Source organism: Pseudopipra pipra, chromosome 2 (genome assembly GCF_036250125.1).
Source record: "Pseudopipra pipra isolate bDixPip1 chromosome 2, bDixPip1.hap1, whole genome shotgun sequence".
Lineage (NCBI taxonomy): Eukaryota > Metazoa > Chordata > Aves > Passeriformes > Pipridae > Pseudopipra > Pseudopipra pipra.
The window spans coordinates 110,846,616-110,868,122 of NC_087550.1; the positions used below are offsets into that span (position 1 = coordinate 110,846,616).

General features: G+C 40.3%; 2 protein-coding genes across 2 annotated transcripts in view; one reads left to right on the forward strand and one right to left on the reverse strand.

Annotated features, from left to right (window-relative positions):
* RPGR (retinitis pigmentosa GTPase regulator) overlaps positions 1–12,803 on the reverse strand; it is a 39,657-nt gene extending 26,854 nt beyond the window's left edge. The window contains 4 exon segments of the mRNA XM_064646866.1: positions 1,212–1,274; positions 3,241–3,333; positions 10,477–10,602; positions 12,737–12,803. Coding sequence (XP_064502936.1) covers positions 1,212–1,274; positions 3,241–3,333; positions 10,477–10,602; positions 12,737–12,776 — 322 coding nt within the window. The 5' untranslated portion in view covers positions 12,777–12,803.
* Positions 12,804–12,858: 55 nt separating this feature from the next.
* The window catches only part of OTC (ornithine transcarbamylase), a 33,032-nt gene continuing 24,383 nt past the window's right edge, over positions 12,859–21,507 (forward strand). The window contains exons 1-2 of the mRNA XM_064646867.1: positions 12,859–17,040; positions 21,162–21,300. Of these exons, the coding sequence (XP_064502937.1) occupies positions 16,964–17,040; positions 21,162–21,300 (216 nt within the window). The 5' untranslated portion in view covers positions 12,859–16,963. The remainder of the gene's footprint in view (positions 17,041–21,161; positions 21,301–21,507) is intronic.

The following is a 21,507-nucleotide window of genomic DNA, read 5'->3' on the forward strand; positions in this document are numbered from 1 at the left end:
AAAATTAAAGGAAAATGGTGAATTAAGTCACAGACAAGAAAACTGGAGCTGTATTAGTACATCAATTAAAGAGATTAAAAACTTGATAGTTTTGAGTACTGTGAATGAAATATATTTTTAGTTTTTTATTAGAAATATTTTACTCATTTTAATATTCAAATAACTTTCAATTTAATTAACTATATATTTTGTTTCATAATCTTAAAATTTAAATTAGCGCTGACAACTGATATCTTCAACTTAAGAGAATTTTAAGATTTATATTTTTAATTTTAGTATGTTTCACATCTAAAGTGCTCATCTATGATGAAACAGATAAGGCCCATTATTAACACAAATCCAGACAGAAATGTGATAAGAACTGACATTCAATTTATAAATGGTCCTTTCCTATATACGTGGCCACAAACGATCTGCCCAATATGTACATCAAAAGTGACTAATATTTACCCTGTGCAGTCTTGCATACTTCACTGTTATTAAAATGTTCTTTTTATTCTAATGGTCTTATTTACAGTCCTCAGCATCTCCATGCATATAAAACTCCTAATAATCAAACAATCCTCTTTATAACATTACTAAAAGCTAAAGGATTGCAACCACAAAGATGGCTATTTTGTTACATAAATTATAGAAGCACGACAAGAGTTTGCATAAATTCTCTGGATATTGTCTCTCTACAAATTTATTTTTAAGTTTAAATTTACACTTTATTTATTTATAGCTTAATAAAGCAACTTGTCATTGAAGTAGCAGACTATGTTGTCTAAACAAAAATGCAACAAAATTTGAAGACTTGAAAACACGCAGTTCTACTATATTTACTCAAATATATAACTTCACACTAATAAATATTACTTGTCAAAGGTAAATTTGGGAACAGATGTATATAAAAATAATAGTATACTTTTACAGGGCTTAAATGAAATACTGACAATTGTTAACCACACCACAAGTCCCAGCAAGAAATTTTTCCCTACGTCTATTGCTGGCAAACTGCTATATAACATTAGTATATAAATGCCTCAGAATTATTACTGCCTCAGAATAAATCAAACATTCTAAGAATTGGATGTCAAACCCCCAAGTTTTAGCAGTCCCATTTTCATTTATTTTTCCTTCCTCAACAGTCCTGGGGCTCCTAATGTGATTTGGCTTGAAAGCAAGGGAAGAAACTTATTTTTAATATGTATACAATATAGATTACATACCTGTGTAAACTAAAGTGTGATTTCTTCCACAAACAGCAAGTTTTGGTTTTTCTGGTTTTAAAGCTATGGATTAAAGTGAAAGGGGGGGGAAAGTTATAAACAAGCCAATAGGTGTTTCAACAACAAACTGCTCTGTGTTCTAGAGGGAGCTCTGAATGGTAAAAATATTTCTTGCCTATTTGAACCTGGCATGACTTACTAAATTAGTATTACCCCAAGATAAGAAAACAGATCAGACCTTAATAACTTAAGACACCCAAGTTAACTTGACAATGTTTACTTCAACCCAATGCCACAGTTCCTGGAATTTGCCATTTACAGGATATGCCTCAAAGAATACATCAAGTTGCAGGGTAAAATGCATGTTTAAAGTTGTCTACATTTTTCATTAACTGTTCTATTCTTAACTCCCTCTTATACTTCCCCCGCTATCTTAAATCTTTAAAACCATACTGTTCTTTTGTCTTACCCTCCCTTTCTAATGCACACATCCCTTTTTTGCTAGACTTTTACTCTGTACTGTCTTCTTACTGATCACTAAACTCAATTCCTAAGGACAGCCCTATCTGGACTAGTGCCTACATTTTTTGCATGTACCATCCTGTCTCAATTTCAGCTCAGTTACCACCCACCCGTAGCAAGTACTTCTCTGCAGTCTGGTCATTTTGAAAGACTGGGAATGTAAGTGAGAGGAGTCAAGAGTTATTTTGGTGGGAAAAAAAGAATACAGAGGTGCCTCCCACTTAGGCTAATCAATTGTATTTGATGAGATGTGCTGTATTTACAGTATTGCTGGCAATTTTTCATAACCAATTCCATTAGTCTCTAGTCAAATCCCAGGAGATATTTTCTCAGAAAATATCCAGTCACAACCATTTGGCTCTAAGAAGAGACTGAAATGTGTCCTTGTAACCCCATTCCCAAAGCCAAGTGATGACCAAAGGCTAGCGAGAAAAGCTCAAGGACTTTCTCCTGCTGCCAATTGCCAAGAGAAGAAAGATACCCCCCTTGTGACTTTTTTCAATGGATGCCAGGTCTGGTTTGAATTGCTGTCATCTTCTCTTCATCTTTTATTCTCCATTGCAATTTGACAGTAAAAACAAAACTTGACACCCAATCCATTTAAGCCAAGGTAAGAATCAATCTCTCACATAGCTGACAGAAGATGTGAACCTGACAGTAGCTGCATTCTCCCTCTGAAGTGAAATAGAGACAGGAGCAAATAAAGGACAGTAGAATAAACTAAATCAGGAGGAACAGAGTTTGAACAAGCAGGATAATTTGTTTTTAACAATAAGCTAACAGATCGATCTGCTGGCAGAAAGGCTGAAGATAAACATCTAATGGTGAAAAGAAATGTGTTAATGGGATAGATCTGACCTGACATAAGTAAGGGGATAGGAAAAAGTATTGACTTAGTTTTGTTTGACAAGACAAAAACAGCCAGGAAAGATCAAGAAGATCACAGTGCAATGAAAACTTATTTTACAACACATAAAAGAATATAGGCATTTATCTTACTGCTCCATACAAATGTATTAACATTTATGCCCCCTTGGGCATTTCTTATGCTTGCTAAAAATGTAGTAGTAATTGTAGAAAGTTTCTGATAGATTTTTTCCATTTACAAAGTTGCTAAGACAAAAGTGACACAAAGGTTACACAATGCTGTTGGAACTCTGATTTTTAACACATGGACAACAATGCAGAGTCCAATATCTAATTATTGTCTTCGCAGTAACAATGAAGACGTGGTTTGTCAGAAAAGGTTAATATTACATACCAGAGCCCTCAAAAATGACAGGATTCTATGTATCTGAAGTAACCTTCAGATGCAAAAGGACTCATAATCTGGAAGTGATGGAAAATCGATCAGGGATCCTTTTAAGATACTTTATGATCTTGCGCAGTAATATGTTAGAAATTATGAGTAAAAATGGCAGAATCAGTTATTTTGGAACTGCACCTTATGAAGTACCTTTTCACAGGGGTCTCCTTTCAAAAAGACAAAAAAAAAAATTAAACAAACCTTTAACACATGTTGGTTTGCTGACAGTGCTCTTTGATCCCAGTCCTAACTGGCCCCAGTCGTTACTGCCGAACATGTATAGTTTACCTTTCCCTGAAAGAGAAACAGAACCCATACAAATGTTTGAATGCCTCATTCAAGACAAGCTGGTCATTCACACACTGTGCTATTAATTATTTCCTTTTTAATGTAAAGTTTAAGATTAGGCAATTCAATACTTAAGTGTAAACAATAATTAATATCCTTGTGATTTTTCAGTTCAAAAACATTAATTGCATTGTTTAAGTAAGAAATCCCCAGCCAGGAGAAGGGACAAAAAGCAGAATGAACATCCTCTCCTTTAATTACCAACACAGATAAAGTGCTCTTCAGAAAACAACGTGTTGTACTCTTGGACAGACCCTGCAGTTCAGAAACCACAGTATCTATAGGCCTCTTTATAAAATAACAGCACATTTAACTGAGCACCCACATCTTTTATTCCAAAGACAGGAATGAATAATGCAGGTTTATGACTAACAGGAGCACAAATTTGTAATATTCAGCTTGATTGTTTAGGGTGGGATATTTCTTTTACTGCTAAATATTGTCCCTTAAAATGATTTACAGAGCTGCATTTCTACGGGATATAGTTTCTGATAAATATTCAGATGTGTTCACAAAGTGTATTAATTTGTTACTCTGCATATAAAGAAAGAAAGCATAAATCCACCGTGCAGTCAGGGAGTTTTGTAAAACTAAGAGCATTAGGTTACAAATCTTGAACAGAAGCAATGCTAGAATTGTCTTTCAGAAATTTGTGTGACCTGTCATTGAACTTTCAGGTTTGACCATGACAAACAATGAACTGTTGTAACTAAATAATCAGAATTTTTTGAGGGTGGTACATGAACAGATGAAAATTTTGTCATCAGACATGCAGATTAGACAGCCAAAACTGACTACTGACAATACCTTAAAATTAATGCATTTAATTTCATTTTGTAAACTATTACCTGCTGTAAAGCTGTAAAATTCCCACAGAAAGATAAAATCCTTGTTCCAACAGAAATCTTTGCAAAACAATAGAAATTAATTTGTCAAAATAAAAACCAAAACAAACAAAAACCCCCCAAACAAAAATAAAACAAACCCCCCAAACAAACAAACAACTCCCCCCCAAAACCATGAACAACCAAAAAAAACCCTCCTACAACTGATAAAAGGCGTTTGTTTACTTTTGATGGACTGCAGAGCTTTGTGAGTTAAGACTCCATCATAATGTTGTCACCCTAGCTATCAACAATTATCACATGATCACAAATGCACAACAGCAATTCCATATAGTAATGCCAAAATTATGTCTGTTTGTAACTTCAGTAGTGTAGGTTTCCCATGAAGAGTCTGAATGTGATTTACAGAGATTTTGAAATATGACATTGAAATGTTTTAAATGTAACAAAAAATTCATCTTCTAACATTATTCTAATGCATTTATTTTCTTAAGTATAACTGCATAATTTAAAAAAAAACTAAAAACAAGCAAAAAAACCCACCCCACCAACCATTAACAATAATTGCAATCTAAAGTCCCAATCAAACTGCTAGATTTGACAATTCTTGGCACATGGGGCTATGTGTCAATATTATGTCTTTCCAAGAAAACTGGAAGGGAAGACGGTCTGAGGTCGTCTGCACTCACAGAATTCTACTAATAGCATTTATATCACCATCTCAATTTTTATAATGCAATCACGTCAAAACACAGGCAGAGCTGTCTGCCACTGAGAGGAAACACACCTTAACAGAAAAAACTTTTATTACCAAATGGCATCCATCCTATATTGGTATTGGTTTCTTGTATCCTTGCTTTATACTTGCTAACTGCTTTTATAAGACAGCAGTACTTCTGTGGGAGTATGATGCCAAGCTGCCCTAATTCAATTTAAGCACATTCTCTTTTATCCATGCAAAATTCAAACAGGTCATGCTTTTCATCCTATAATCTGCTGTTTCTTATACAAGTCTTTAAATTCTCAGGCATTGCTTTGTAAGTCAAGAGGCTTAATAGATGAGAGGAATTTTTTTACATTCTTTTACAACTGAGTGACAGCCTTTTATAATTTCAGGCTTCCTACCAGTATAACAGAAAATAAAAAATCTGGGAGGCAGGTAATTCAGACATTGAATGAAAACTAAGAGGCAATACAGGGGAACCTGAGATTAGCTCCGTTGGTTAATACTTGGTGCTAATAATGCCAAAGCCACACATTCATTTCCCCTGTCTGGGCCACTCATTTAAGAGCTGGACTTGATGATCCTTGTGAGTCCTTTCCAACTCAGAATATTCTGTGATTCACAAAGCTGATTTAGTAACAGTGGTGAGAAACCTAAACAAATGCCTGTAATGAAGCAACATTTCTGGGTCTGTGCAGCAAATCAGGTTTTGGAACAGATATGATGCAATCTAAACTGGCCAAGGAATATGACATAATGTTGTATGCAAAAGGCACTATTTTCATAACTGCACACTGAGATAACTCCAGTCATCACCATAGATGCACTGAAGTGCGAGTTAATCCAAGAGTAGACAAAAAGGCGAGGACCATATTCCAAAACTTTGTAAATTAAGATTGCTCTTGGGTTTTTTGCTTCCACTTGGGTGCTCTCATCCAGAGATTTTGGCCATCTGCCAGCTGTAATGGCTTGCACAAGACAGGTCAAGCAGAGTAAGACTATGACTCTGAGCAGACAGGAAACAGCAGGATATAACAAAAAGGACTACTCGGACTGTTTTGGTGATGAAAACTCACATCCAACACCAGTTTCCATCTTAATCCTGATGCAAAACTGGAGCATCCAGTTTCTCCAAAGTATGTATGCAGGGGCAGGTACACCAGCAGATGTCTCACCAACATCAATTCAGGGCTTTTAGGGAAGCCACAAGACACATGGCTAGGAACAGAGAGACTTCAGGAGCAGAGTGTCTCCTAACCAGTACCTTTCCATGAGTAGCTGCTATCACAACAGTGATTCCTGGGAACCCCATCAGTCACGTGCTCCTCGGGGTCATGAAGTGCTACTAAAGGCACTCACTTGGCAGCTGGGAAGTACCAGCTGAAATCCCATATGCTTCATCAGAGTGGGCTGCCAAGTATTCCTATCACCTGTGTTTAAAGGTATGTGTTACATATTCCCCCCTTTGCTTTCTAAATTATATTAGTGTGGGAGAGAAATAAGATGGGGAGACCACGAAGAGACTTTGAGCATTTACTATAAGATTCTATTGAGAAACTATATCTAAACAAAACGTAAAAGGTAATATTTTGGACAGAGTCCAGAATATATGCCAGGCACCATGATTTTTTTGTGCTTTTTTTTTAAATTTTGTGGGGGTTTTTTATGCTATTTTGTGAATAAACTATGTTAACAGTTAATTTAAAAGCCATATACAACTCAAATAGTTCTAAAAAAACCAGGAATGACATCGGTTTTGTTAGGCAAGTCATGATATTCTCAAAATAAAAACTTTATTGAGCAACAAGAATAGTCATGCTTAGGACATTTATAATCACACAAACAAAAATAGTGCGTCAACACAAATGTGCACTAATCTTTTCTCATTCTCCCCTTGCAGTTGATGCAAAAGATACTCTGCCATGTGCTGGTGATGTGCTGGTAAGCAGAAACAGGAGAAGAAATACAGTGTCAAAAGACCTGGAGAGATTCCAAGGTCTCTTGTTGAAGGTTTATTGCCTTTCAAAACCCAAAATGAGTATACTATCTTCTTGTGGTTCCACATGCACCTCTTTCCACTCCTACTTTCACAATTGATACTTCTTTCTTTCCTTCTACCCTCTTGCACTGGGGCTTCAATTCTCTCCAGAGCACTGAGTTCAGAAAACGTGTCTTCGTTCATCACCATTTTCCCCCCTGTGAACAGGATCAGTCTCTGATTAAATGTGGGCAAGCTGTCTAGGATAATCTAGTCAAGGCAAATAAACAATAAGACAATTGTTAACTTTAAGAGTTCTGTCAGAAGGACAATTAATAGACAGGTATTGGAAGGAGATTCTTAAAAGTATATGTATCATCACTTCTTCACACCAGCTCCCAAGAGGCTGAATAAATTGCTTTACAAAGCCTGCAGTTATAGAAGATGCAGGGAATGAACTGTCAGTAGTCCTGGGCCAAAAAGTATAGAAATGGGGCAAGAACCACTATTAAACATGTTACAAGTGATGCTGGAAGATGTACTGCTCATGACTTGTGTTACAGACCTAAAGAAGACCACTGCTTTAAAAAATTCCTTCTTGAACATTTCAATGATGTTTATGCTAATAGTAGACAGCAAATGAATAAAGAAACACAAATTTCAAACTCCAAAACTGGAGAAGGAAACGTTTCTTCAACTAACTCAGCAAGCCAGCTCAAAGCCAGCAAGTAACTATCACTGGTTCTCTCTATTCCAACATACAGCCAGAGCATGTAAATAAAATTTTGGACTCTTAACTCCTGACATAGAAAGCCAAAAACCAGAGTGCTTTATATTTACTTTCTTCATAGAAGTCAAACAGGAATATTGATGCTGTATTAGATGAAAGGAGTATTTGAAAGGCTCTGAATATTTTGTTTGAATCCTTAATACTAGTTCTTGTACATTATATTCATTAGTATTCAGTCAAGACTCAGTGCTAGATATACCTGTCTCTCCTGCCCAAATCCAGCATTAAGGAATGTCTTGTATCAGTTTGTGTGATTGTTTTACTTATGATTGTTGAGACATGTTAGTGTCAAATTGATACATCTCTATCAGATTTGAACCTCCCTCATATTTCTATGGAATCCTACAAATATAGGTCCCACTCCCTCTTCCAAGGTGTGGAAAAAAAAGAGGGAGAATTTTGTGACCTGTAAATAAAGACTGAGAATAAAATGAAGCATGCATTAACACACACCTGCTTGAGACACTTTTCCTTCCTCGGTGATGTTTTTTATCTCTTCCAGGCCAGGTTCAGCTGAAGAAGCTCCTGGTTTCCCACAGGGCCTGTTCCCTTCTCAGTAACCTCAGTATTGGCATGCACCTCTGGAGTGTTTAATTCCAGGTGTTACTGCAGTTCAGTGTCAGTCACCAAGGGCTGTAATTCCACTGTATCATCCAACTCCATCTAACAGCAGAAACGTGAGGTGCACATGGGCATGCACAGGTGTGAAGAACAAATGAGGGACAATGGTTTTCTCTTCCCCTTCTTCACTTTTTTCATACGACTCTTGCTGTTTCTCTACCTTTGCTTGTCGTTGATCCATACTTTACCCTCACTTTTCCCTCTACTTTACAATGACCCAGAAAACATTTTGGTACCTAAAAAGCTTTTTACTCATGCTTCTGTAGTTCCCTCTTCTCAAAAGCTTTGAGAAAATAAGGAGCCGATTATCTATAAGCTTCCCTGGAGATGTATCTGCTCACTACAACAGCCAAGGAGAGCTAAAGAGACATTTTTGAAACATATATTAAAATAACAGGGAAAAGGGAAGACAGTAGAGGACTGCTGCTCCATGCAAATCTATGTAAGATGACTTCTTCAAAAGCTTTATCTAAGTGGTCACTATTACAGTGATTGATTAGGGTAACAGTGGTGGCACAGGCACATGCTAGGAGGCAACTTAAATCAACTAGTTTAAACAGAAAACTATACCAGTGTTACTTCAAACTGGGTATGGGCATATAAAAGCACATACAAAAACAAAATTCAAAAGGAAAATATCACAGTGCCCCAGCTTACATCCGGATTAATTTTATGCGACAGGAAGTTTAATATTACTGGTTCAATCCAAGAAAAAGTGTAAAGTTTTGTTCAAAATAAACTATTAATGTATAATTTGTCTTCTATGAAGTTAGGCTTGAAAAATTCATTGTGAAATTTCACCTCAAGATGTCCAGCAGTCCATGAAATCTACAGTCTTTTCTATCATGCCTGGAAGAGTTCTTTCTAAAAATCCAGCATCTTCAATGCTGCTTTCAAACATTGCAAGAAACACTCGAGAAACTATTTAATAAGCAATGACCAGTTGGCTATTGATGAGGAATAACTACATTCCAATTTAAAAATTTCTGAAAATACACATATAAATTTTATAACTACAAAGTCTTATTATCTATCAGCAGTAGATTGTCAATACAATTGACACACATGCTCACCAACAGAACAGTAATCCCTTTCATGTAAAATAAAATGAAAAATTTTTTTAATCTGTACTGTCTCCATCATTTCAAAGATATTAAAATAAACATTAATAATGCTCACTGTATTACATCAGAGTTTCTTTGAATGTTTTTTTCCATTTACTTATCTTTTTTGTAGGATTTTCTGAAGTTTATTGAGTTGCTCTTTCAAGGGTTATTTTCAACTAACAGTTATCAGTAATTCAAACCTTCATCTCAGAGATACAATTGTATCTCTTGTTTCAAGCAGATTTCTAGTGAATTTCTTGAGGTGTTCAGCAGATACTGTTCCTTCCATGATACAATATATCTAACAGACTAAACATTGTCAGATTCACAAGATACATTCAACCTGAACAAAGTCATACCTACTTTAAATCCTGTGATACATTCAGTTATTATAAACTCGCTTAAGACAGTTCCTGGGCATGTCTTGTGAAAACCTGGAGTAACCTCACGGGAACTCTAAAGGCATCCAACAGTTCCCACAGAACAGTCCTCTCTCCTCTCCACAAACTCATTTATTACCTCAGGATTCAAATAAGATTTCTAACTTTCAGAGCTGTCCAAATATATATCCTTTTATCACATCGATCACCCTCACTACAAGAAAGCCATTGAAGTTCTGCAGGGTGTCCAAAGAAGGACAATGAGGCTGGTGAAGGCTCTGGAGCACATGTCCTGTGAGGAGCAGCTGAGGAAGCTGGGGTTGTTTAGCCTGGAGAAAAAGCAGCTCAGGGGAGACCTTATGGCTCTCTACAACTACCTGAAAGGAGGTTGTAGCCAGGTGGGGGTCAGTCTCTTCTCCCAGGTAACAAGTACCAGGATGAGAGGAAACAGCCTCAGGTTGTGCCAGAGAAGGTTTAAATTGGATATTGGGGTAAATTTCTTCACCGAAACGGTTGTCAAGCATTGGAACAGGCAGCCCATGGAAGTGGTGGAGCGCTGGTTAAATGGCTGGGCTTGATGATCCTAAAGGTCTTTTCCAATCTAAACACTTCTATGATTCTACATGCTCCATTTCCAATACTGACCTGTAATAATAGCGGTATGCTCATCTCCACATGATATAAGTACAGGCTTGTCATTTTTGAACCAGAACTTGCTAGGAACATCTTCTGCAAATTTGCTTCTCCCAAATGTGAAAACAGCACCTGATTCTAAAACACAAAAATATAATGTCAATTTCAGTGAAAGCAAATTTTGCCTCGTATATTTTGAAATAGCTACGTTCTATCAAATTAATTTAACATTTTATTTTCCTGTATTTCTCTTCTTTCTTCTCTCAGCCTTCAAAACATGGGTTGGTACAACTGTTGTTTCACCTGAACATGAGGAAGAACTTCTTAACTCTGAGGGTGACAGAGCACTGGGTCAGGGGCTGTCCAGAGAGGCTATGGAGTCTCCATCTGCCTGGACACAATCCTGGGTAACCTCTTCCAGGTGACCCTGCTTTAGCAAGCGGGGTGGACTAAATGATCTCCAGAAGTTCCTTCCAACTCCAGCCATTCTGTGATTCTGTGATAAGACCACGATCAAAGAAACTCTAACGAAACCACACCAAAATAAAGTCCAGGCAGCTCTTCTGCTCTTGTAATCTGTCTGGTTTTCTTAATTCTTCTCACTTTCAAAAGTGTCAGCAATGTTGTTTCAAAACACAAAATGTTAACTATTCATTTAGCTTTTGGTTAAGCATGTGGCTTGACACAGGAAATACTAATTCTACATAATAATGAATGGACTTACAAGTTAAATAATTTGCCAAAAGCCACACAGAAAACATGGCAAAGGACAGGTAGACCTACTATTTTAAAATGTCAAAGCCTGTAAATTTTTTGTTAACATGTAACAAATGTTAACAAATACACATAGTAACAATAGACTGCTTCTGAAAATTACATGGAGACATCTTAATGGAATAAATTTCAACGAAAACAACCTCATCAATAAGGTACACCCCAGCTCCAAAACACAAACGTTCCCTCTTAAACTGTAAATTTCATATCATTTAGAAGTAATTATTTTGTGCAAAAGTTTCCCCTATTTCCAAAGACATGTTATATAATGGATCAGATGCAGCAGATATGTATAAATTGTATTTATTACCTCACTTGCTCAACAAACTCAAACTCAACCTTTTTAAAGAAAGAGTTGAGTTATTCTTTATTTTATCTAGACACACCTACAACCACAGACATACTAAAAGTCATCTGAAAACTCTGTTTTATGTTTTAATCTCCAGCCAGACAGCCATGCAGCACATCTGAACATTTGGCATTTGTGCCATAGAGCTCTGTGGTTTGTTTCTTTTCTCTTCAGCAGGGTTAACACGAAAACATAAGTATATTCTTCATCACTGCATACAAAAAGCTGTTGAACTTTGTATTTTGTTCATTTCATAACTAAGCCACAGCATTTCAAAACTGGACACAACTACTGTGTCCTCATTAAAATAGAGGCATCGAGGTCCTGGAGTCGGTCCAGTGGAGGGCAACAAGGATGATTGGGGGACATAAGGATCTCTCTTATGATGACAGACTGAGGGATTTGGGCCTGTTCAGCCTCGAGAAGAGATAACTGAGAGGGGACCTCATCAATGTCTATAAATAGCTAAATGGGGCAGTGTCAGAGGATGGACCAGGCTCTGCTCAGTGGTGCCAAGCAACAGGACAAGAGGTAACAGGCAGAAACTGATGCCCAGGAAGTTCCACCTGAACATGAGGAAGAACTTTGTTGCTGTGCAGTCACCGAGCACTGGAACAGGTTGCCCAGAGAGGGTGTGGAGTCTCCCTCACTGGAAATATTCCAGAACCGTCTGGACGCAATCCTGTGCCACGTGCTCTGGGATGACCCCGGTGGAGCAGGGGGTTTGGAGCAGATGACCCGCTGTGGTCCCTCCCAGCCCGACCCGTTCTGTGATGCTGTGAAACCATCCGCTTGGAAACCGAACCCCTCAACTCGTAACACTAAATCCCACAGGACACAAACGAGGCGCTTGTTGTCCCGGGCAACGGGCGAACGTTTGAACATCACCTCGGGGCAAACCACGACACAGACTAATTATTAATTCTCGGTACTGAGGGAGCCCCCCCGGTGCCCGGCGCTGGCCCCCTGCCCCCGCCGTGCCGATCTCTGACGGCAGCGGACGCGCCTCTCCCCACACGCCGGACGGCCCCAGCCCCGCCCGCCGCCCGCAGCCGAGGCGAGCCGGGGCAGAGCGGCGGCCGCGGGGCGGGGGCGGGCACGGGCGGCCGAGCCCCCCCAGCCGGGCCCCGCGGGACCGGCCGCACTCACCGGGCACGGGCAGCTCGTCCCCCGCGGCGGGCGCGGCCATGGCGGCCCGAGGAGGCCGGGCCGGGCGGGGGGGCAGCGCCGCCTGGCGGCCGGAGGGGGGGCGGCACCGCGCCCTCAGAGCCCGCCCCGGAGCGGCCTGGGCCCGGAGCCGGCGCTGAGCAAGCCACGGAATCACAATCAATTAGGTTGGAAAAGCCCTCTGAGATCATCGAGTCCAGCCTGTGACCGAACACCACCGTGTCAAACAGACCATGGCACTGAGTGACACGTCCAGTCTTTTCTTAAGCACCTCCGGGGACGGTGACTCCACCGCCTCCCTGGGCAGCCCGTTCCAATGTTTAATCACCCTGTATGTGGATAAATTCTTCCCAGTGTCAAAACTAAACTCCCCCTGGCACAGCTTAACACTGTCTCCTCCTGTCCTGTCGCTGGTTGCCTGGGAGAAAGAGGCTGAACCCCACCTGGCTACACCCTTCTTTTGGGTAACTGTAGTGATGGGACAGGAGGCAATGGCTTCAGACTGAAAGAGGGTTGGTTTAGACTGGATACATGGAAGAAATTCTTTGCCATGAGGGTATTGAGGCACTGGGACAGGTTGCCCAGAGAAGCTGTAGATGCCCCATCCCTGGAAGTGTTCAAGGCCAGGCAGGACCCTGAACAACCTGGTCTAGTGGAAGATGTTCCTGCTCACAGCAGGAGGGTGGAATTAGATGAGCTTTAACATCCCTTCCAACCCAAGTCATTTTGTGATTCAGTTATAATAATTACCCTCCTTGAAGGCCCCTTGCAATTCTTAGCTCTATCAGAAGTTTGCTTTCTTGGCAGCATCCCTACATGCTGGACATCATTTATGTCCTCCTGCTTTGTAGTCTGACTGTGCCTGCAGCTCCCAAAGGAGCCATCTCTCACTGGGGCTCTGTCTCGTGCTCCCTGCTTTGCCAGGCTCCTGGCTCAGCTGTTTGTTTGCTGAGTGATTGGCGAAGCTGCCCTGCCTCAGCTGGGGGAGCAGAACATGGTTCTGAAACTTTGTTTTGTCAACACTCGATTCTGTGGCTCTAAAAGAAAAATTTCCTCTGTTTGATGATCTCTTTCACCAGAATGTTTGTGTAAAGTCTTCTGATCAAGTGCACAAGATTCAATCACCCACCCAGCGACTCTGGGTAGGGCAGTTCGAGATCCCACTGAAATAAACCCAGGGGCTTGTACACTTTTAACCATATTTCATTTGTAGTCCCAAACTCCCAGTGGAGCTTTTCCCTCCTGCCAAAAAAATCTATGGTCATTTATGGAGTTCTATTTTCTTGCTATTCCCATGTATTTCTGATACACCAGGTCATCCCTTGCTGAAAGACAAAAGTATTGTTTTCAGGATGATGTACTGCAACAAGGGCTGCAGCAGGCAGCCTGGACAACCAATTTCAGGCTTGTTTTATGCAGAGTTTAATCAATAGAGTAGTTTGTGCATAAGATGATATATCCATATAACTACACACAAAGAGAGGTGGCCACATTTTCAAAAGGAAAAAGAAAGTGTTTGATTTTTGCTCCTACATGAGGCAGGGATTTCATCTCTTTGAACCCAATATCCTTCTGATGATTTCTGCCCTAACTGCTTCTTCTGATTCTGAAGGGAGGGGATATCCATCAAAAGCTGTTCAAAATAAAACTGAACAAATATTGTTCACAAAGTGATGCCTGAGATTGTAGTTACCAGATAGTGTGATTGCCAAGAATATAAATGGGTTATGAAACAACAAGCAAGATTCGTAGAAAGAAGGTGTCTGCAGCAGGATTTTGGTTTCTGGGGCTGTGAGATCCTCTTTGAAGATCAACATGTAGTTGGGAGAGATGGAAATCACCTCACGAAGTTGGACAAATGTATCTCTGCTGGTAGGATGGCTGGTAAGGAGGTCTTTGAACAAGGAATGATGGGTGAAGGACAGAAGTCTTCACTGGCCACCACTGCATGCAGGATAAATGGGAAAGACTGTTTATGGAGTGGGCATTTGCTTTTGGGTTTGGATGACCACTGCATGTGGATGAAGCAGAAGTTGTGCTGACAGGAGTCTGGTAATGCCCTGTTGTCCCAGGTGTCCAAGCAGACATGTATTGCTGGAAGATGATCTTGCTGTGGGCACGGCGAGGTGCAGCAGGTTGGAAGCTGCTCACTCTCAGAGGTGCCCCAGCTGCTGCAGCCCCACTCTCCAAAAGAAAAGCACCAAGGCCTGGCCCTTCCTCAGGGCGGGAGTTTGGGAAGAAAATGAGCTGTGGAAAGACATTGCCTTCCCAAGGTGTTTCCAAAAGGAAGCAGCATGGGCACTCTTGGTGCACCGCCCCGCAGCCACTGATGTATGAATGCTTTGCCTACCCTGACTGCTGCTTGCCCTCAGGAAAGGAGGTGTCAAGGGGCAGTCTCCTGCAAGCTCAGAGAGGAAGGAGGCCTTCTATTCATTACATTAGATGACTATATGAATGTCATATTCCTTTCTGACCATAGACATCTATAAAGCTTGGGTGGTCCCTTCCTCTTAGGAGTGGGATGCAATACTTGCTCACAGGAGCTGACAAGGAAATTGGTCCATGTGATAAACTGGATTGGGCAGTCCCTGTACAAGGGTGTAGTGCTAGTTGTCCTAGTTATGTCCTCTCCCAAGATCTTGCCCACTCCCAACCTCCTAATGGGGGGAAAATTCAAGTAACAGCACTGATGCTGTGCCAGCACTGCTCAGCAGTAGCCAAAAAACTCGCTCTGTTATCAACACCTTTCTAGCTGCAAAGCACAGCACTGTGAGGGCTGCTGTTGGGAAAATGAACTCCATCTCAGCCAGACTCAATACAAGGGGTGACCTGAAAAAGGGGCACTGGCAGTATCCCCTCCCTGTTGGACTGTAAAACGAGACTGGAGGCCTTGGCACTTTGGCCACATTTCCTTTCTCTGCTGTCTTTTCTCCTGAGTGTTGCTAACAGAACATGCACAGTCTGCAGGGGCTGGGCTTGAAGGTCGTGGGAGTCATTTGCCAGAGGAAAACCAGGAGGGAAACCACGGCCCAGCTTTCTTCTCTTTCTTCTATTTCATTTCCTTATTATTAATTTCTGTTGGATTTTGCTTCTACCTGACATTTCCCATGGCAACTGCTGCATTTTCCAGGCATCTCAGTGTTGGTTTGGCGTGAGGGGTCCTGAACAAATCCCACCAGGAGCTATCACCCTGCATGACTTTTTCACAGCTGTCTCTCTTTCTGGGGAAGTCAAACCTTTTTTTCTGCATGTTTTAATTATATGTTCTTCACATTGCAATTTCAACATATCACTCTCTCTGACAGATACACCATCACCTTGATTTACACTAATATATCTCTCCTTACACAGAGGAGGAAATGAGAAAGTAATGAGGAAATGAGAAAGTAATGGTCATATTTCAAAACCACCTACAGTGCAGGTGGCATAAAGTCTTGTCTGACAATTATATTTGAAAGTAGAAATTTAAATGAAATCACTTTAGTATTTAGCAATTGACCAACTTCAGATTATATAGCAAGCAGTTTAGCATAAGGAGGTAAGCAGGCTGCAATATTTCAGTTTCTGGGCCCCACTGAGGGCTGTTTAATTCTACCATAGCACAGTTGAAAACTTTGTCCAAAAAAAAAATCCAGGAAAATGTACATTTTTTAATGTAGCTGTTCTTCATTCTTGTCAGGGCCCTGAGGGCACAAATAAGCCTTTATGCCCTGCCCAGCTCCGCATCCTGGGCTCCAAAACCCTCCTTTTGGCTCAGTGCAGGGCCATCAGTCCCTGCCTGGGCTGTGCTAGAGATGAGGAGCCCCCATGGGCACAGTCCCATCCCTAGGGGAGCTTCCCTGCTAATGCTGCATCCTACAAGTCTTCTTTTGCATTTTTCTACTAGCATGTGCTCCTGTACAAATATTTAACAAACATAAAATAGCTATGAAATGGTATTGATACAGGTGTGATACGATGGGCAGAAGAGCACAAACTGCAAGTTGTGCAATGGGCTCTGTGAGAAATCTCTGTATCTGTAGGGGTTGACCAAGGAAGGGTTTCAGGGTCAGCCCCTGCCTGGCCCAGCCCTGTCTGGGACAGCCAGAGTGAAGACCTTGGTTCTTGGCTTTCCCTCATTTGCACAGCAGCACAGCTCACTCTCTACTTCATACTCCTTTCTTTCTCCCAACTTTGTGGGACTTGGAGTAAGTCTTAATACAAACGAAGATGCTGTTTAATGTGAGGAGCTTTGTCAGCATTGCAAAACTAACAGGGACCAGGAAGCAGCTGCTGCGACAGTTCTGGTAAGCTTATCCTTTGATTTTATTTGGTGTTCTATGACATTTGGTCAGAAACCTGGAGACAAAACCAGCTGAATCCTGTGAAGGAGCGAGTGTTTCAGAGAAAGGTGTTGCATTTTTTGCCCTGCATTTTTAGTGCCCTTTTGCCCCTCAAGATAGCAAGCTCTGTGACTTTGGGAGACTGGAGAATTATCCCTTTTAATGTTTGTGGAATACCATTAATACTTTCTGTGTGATTTAGCAGCAAGTTCAGGAAGGAATGTTTCTTCTCTAGGTCAGTGTACTCTGTAGGTACTGTAACCAATAACTATGTGAATAAATAACTGGAAATTCTTCATTTAGACAATTATCATGGACAGTATGGGGGGAAATTCTCTCACTGAAGCTGCAAGCTGAATCTCTGCCTTGGTATACTTTTGTCTCTGTATACACTGGAGGCATGCAGGAAAAACATGATGTGATACAAGATTCACAGTTAAGCATGTAGACTTACCTCTGTGACCTGCCTTTGGGTTCTTTCCTCAACCACATAGCTGTGCCTGTCCCCTGTGACTTCAGAAAAGTACCTTTTTGACTGTGTTTCAGCAAGCTACTTCTTATGCTTATCACATCTCCAGAATCAGATTAAAATTTTAGACTTGAAACTTAATTCCACATCTTCTTCTGTTTTTAGGTCAGAGTCAATAAGGATAACATTAGCAGGTTATGTAACAAGTGATTAATGCTAGAAAACAATGTACAGGAGTTTCATATTCCCAGGAATCCTACTATGCAATAAGTAATTTTTATTCAGCCTTTCTCCATTGCATCAGATGAAAAACAAATGCTTCCCAAGTCATGTTATTTATTTGCTCCAATTTTAAAGTGGTCCTGAAGCCTGGGTGATAATCTTTTTTATGAATTATGGATTTTCACCGCTGGCAATGGGTGGGAACTTTCTCTGGTTAGAAGAGATGATAGAAAAGCAAGTTTGGAGAACAACTGCAGTGAAGCTGGTTTTCCAAGGAAGTAATACAGTTTGTTATGTTCCCCACATAATATTGTTTGGGGTTTTTAGGGCTTTTTAACATAATGTAATCACCACTGGCTGTGAGCATTACTAGCTAAGCACATTGTGATTGATACTGCAGGATAGCCTTATATCTATCAGTCTGTGCTAAGAGGCCAAAGTTACTGCTGTCCCTGCTCAGAAACCAAGAAACCAAAACTGCTTGACCTTGCAATTTGCCTGTTACATTTTAACTTTCGTATGTTGTCTCATGCTTCTTCTCTGGAATTTATTTGTCCACTTCTGCCTCTCTCTCAGAGGATATGGAAAACAGGGAGAAGAACACATTTCTTGAAGGTCATGGCAAGAAAACAGAATCATCATGGGAACATACATGGCAGGAGCAGAACTCTAGTCCAACTTTCTGCTCATAGCCTGTCAAACAGCATATGAGATCAGCTATGTCTTTACTCAGGCACATCTTGAAAATCCTCAAGGATGGTATTTCCACTCTGGGTAACCAGTTTTAGTGCTCTACTCTCTACTAGCACAGAAATTAGTGGTGAATATTTCTCAGTCATACCAAGTGGCGAAACAAGACCAATGAACAGAAATTCTTGCTTGGCAGGTTGAGATCAGACAATCTGTAAGTCACTGGAAGGAATCACAGGTTGCAATTAGAAATACAAGCAGCAACACCAAAGCTGCTCTGTAAACAATGCAGCAAAGGAGAGTAGGGTGACCAAGCAGTAAGCAACCACAGATTTCAAAAGAGGACAAGTCTATATTTGTTCCCCCAAAGTGGATAGAACAACAAATCGCTGTTCTGAAAAATAATAGTAATAAAGTCACAATTATAGAACTGATTTCCTTCAGAATATACACAATGAATTTAGAGCCAATCACTTGAATATCATCTAAAAGCCTTTGTCTTCTACACTGGATTTCAGTGGCTTATCTTGGTGGGGGTTTTTCATGCTATGGTGGAAACTACCTAACACAAGAATCCCCAGCCTTTCTTATAATGTCAGGTATATTCTATACTGCAGCTTTTGAACGTTGAAGTACAGGATATAATTTTGCTAGATCTTTAAAACCCACTTCAAATTAAAAAAAAAAAATGGACATCTGCATGCTTCCTAACTGATTATAAGTTGTTTGCCTCAGGAAGCAAGCATGGGAACAGAAGGATAACACTTATAACAAACATATAACTTTATTTTCCCAATTATTGTAATACTATGTAGAGAGGTCTTTCTGTCTTGGAAATGTACATTATTTTAAATGGCACTGCCACAAATATTTATTACTTAAGTCACACACAGACTTTACATTGTATTTCACTTCAGAATCAATTTTCAGAGACACTCTTGGAAAGTACACAGACAACATTACTCTAAACTTAGGAAAAAAGAAATCCACTTGTTTATCTGCATGGTATTACAGAAAAGTCCAGCCCTCCTGCAGTTTGGGGACCTGTGCAGAGACCAGATTCTGATGGCGCACATTGATGGGAATCTTCGTAGTGTTTTCTGCTCAGCTTAGTAGTGGATTCTCTGGAAGTCTGTATAATGTCTGGAGCACATTTCCCTAATATATGATAGCATATACTGAATTCCAGCAATATTAATCTGCAGAGCACATGCATGGGAGGCTTCTTCATATATTCTCAATGTTTCGGCTTTTACAGGTATTTCTTTTCGCTGTGAAAAAACCTCTTAATAATGGCAGTGGTATAATGTGTATCTAATGTACTTTTAAGGAAAACACACAGCATTTAGATATCTCCAATTTAAGAAGGAATTCTGCTGCCTTATTCGAAAATTCATGCAGCTTTTTCTGTGACGTCAGAGAGTAATAATGCGTGGTACCATTCCCTTAAGAGCTGCTCTCTTCCTCCAGTTTCAGTTGGAGTCTATTCCACAAAATTCTGCCAAAAAAGCTTTCCCCCCAGATTTAACTAATGTATGAATGCAAAATCTTTAGAAATTATAACAGGCCTATCCACTTCCAAGAATTGTATTAATTGTAATTAACAGAAGAATGAACAGAAATCTTTTTCCCCCTGAATTTTCCTAGCTGTGGACTCCAGGGCTTGGCAATTGGCAGGTGCTGTCACTAAGCCCAGTCTCAGTGGCGAGCTGTGGGGAAGCCTACTTGTAACACAAAAGTAGTAGCTGTACTCAATCCACTTGTTTGCATTGTTTTGATCTCCATTCCATTAGATCAGCCTAAAAATGCTGCCTTTAATTAAAAAGACATGTTTAGCTCACACCCATCCAAACCAAGAGTACAGTGCAGGCTGTGTAGTGTTAAGGAGGTTGTAAGTACAATGCCAGAGAAAGGGCTAAGCTGCCACACTACCTTATTAATCTTAATAAGGCCTGTGGAAACATGGGCTTGGATGTGACTTTCATTAAGATGCCTCATCTAAGCTAGAGGAAATTTGATCATGTAACTTCTCTGAGTGATTATCAGCGTCCAATTTCATGTGATTCAGAAGTCGTAAACCTGGCTGGAGACCAGAATACACAGAATAAACACACTGCACATGCCCGGAACATCTCTTGTGTGCTACAAGAATGACTAGATCACGTGGCTATTTTGTTGGGGATTTTTACCCTCTTCCCCAGCGTAGTTGACAGATTTCATACACATTTATATAGAAATGCCACCATTTGTGACAGTGAGGATGGAATGTAGCAAGTGTCTACTCATCCACAAAGCACAAAGGAGGGAGGAGATGCACCAAGATCCATTTCTGTTATTCTGTCCCCCAAAAGGGCAGCTTTGTGGTCCACACATAAGTTGTTTCACCAAGTTTTAAATGGCTTTATTTGATAGCATGCAGTTGCCATATGCAACTCAGAAGACAAAAGAAACTATATCTAATGTACAGTTTATAATACAATTTGAAACACTGTTACAGTGGTGATTGATACAGCGCTTAGTGCCATGTTTTGTGTTTGTCTGACAGCAGGAGTTATTTTAACTAATTAACACAGTCCATCAATCTGATCCAGCTGGGTCAAATGAGAGGGGTGGGAGAGACTTCAGGTGCTTGCTCACTGGCTTTAGCATGAGTACAACTCAGCATCAATGACAAAAAGCATGTATTTTTGCCCTTTTGACACAGGTATGGGCGACCAGCTCAAATGAATGTTCATCTGAAAGGTCAGGACCTCCTTACTCTACAGAACTACACAGCAGATGAGCTGAAGTATTTGCTGTGGATGGCCTCAGATTTGAAACAAAGGATAAAGTACAAAGGAGAGGTAAAATGCTTTAACTGTCATTTAGGTCACTTAGATGTTGAAATAAATATTGTTCTGAAGAGCATTGGGAATGAGCCATTCAACTGTCTTGTCCTAGATAAAATCTCCTGAGCTCTTAAATACTGTAAATCATGTCTACAAATCAAAGAGCTTTCCTGTAAAGTGTTCAGAGATATTCTTTAAATACTTCAGAGGACTTCATTCAGT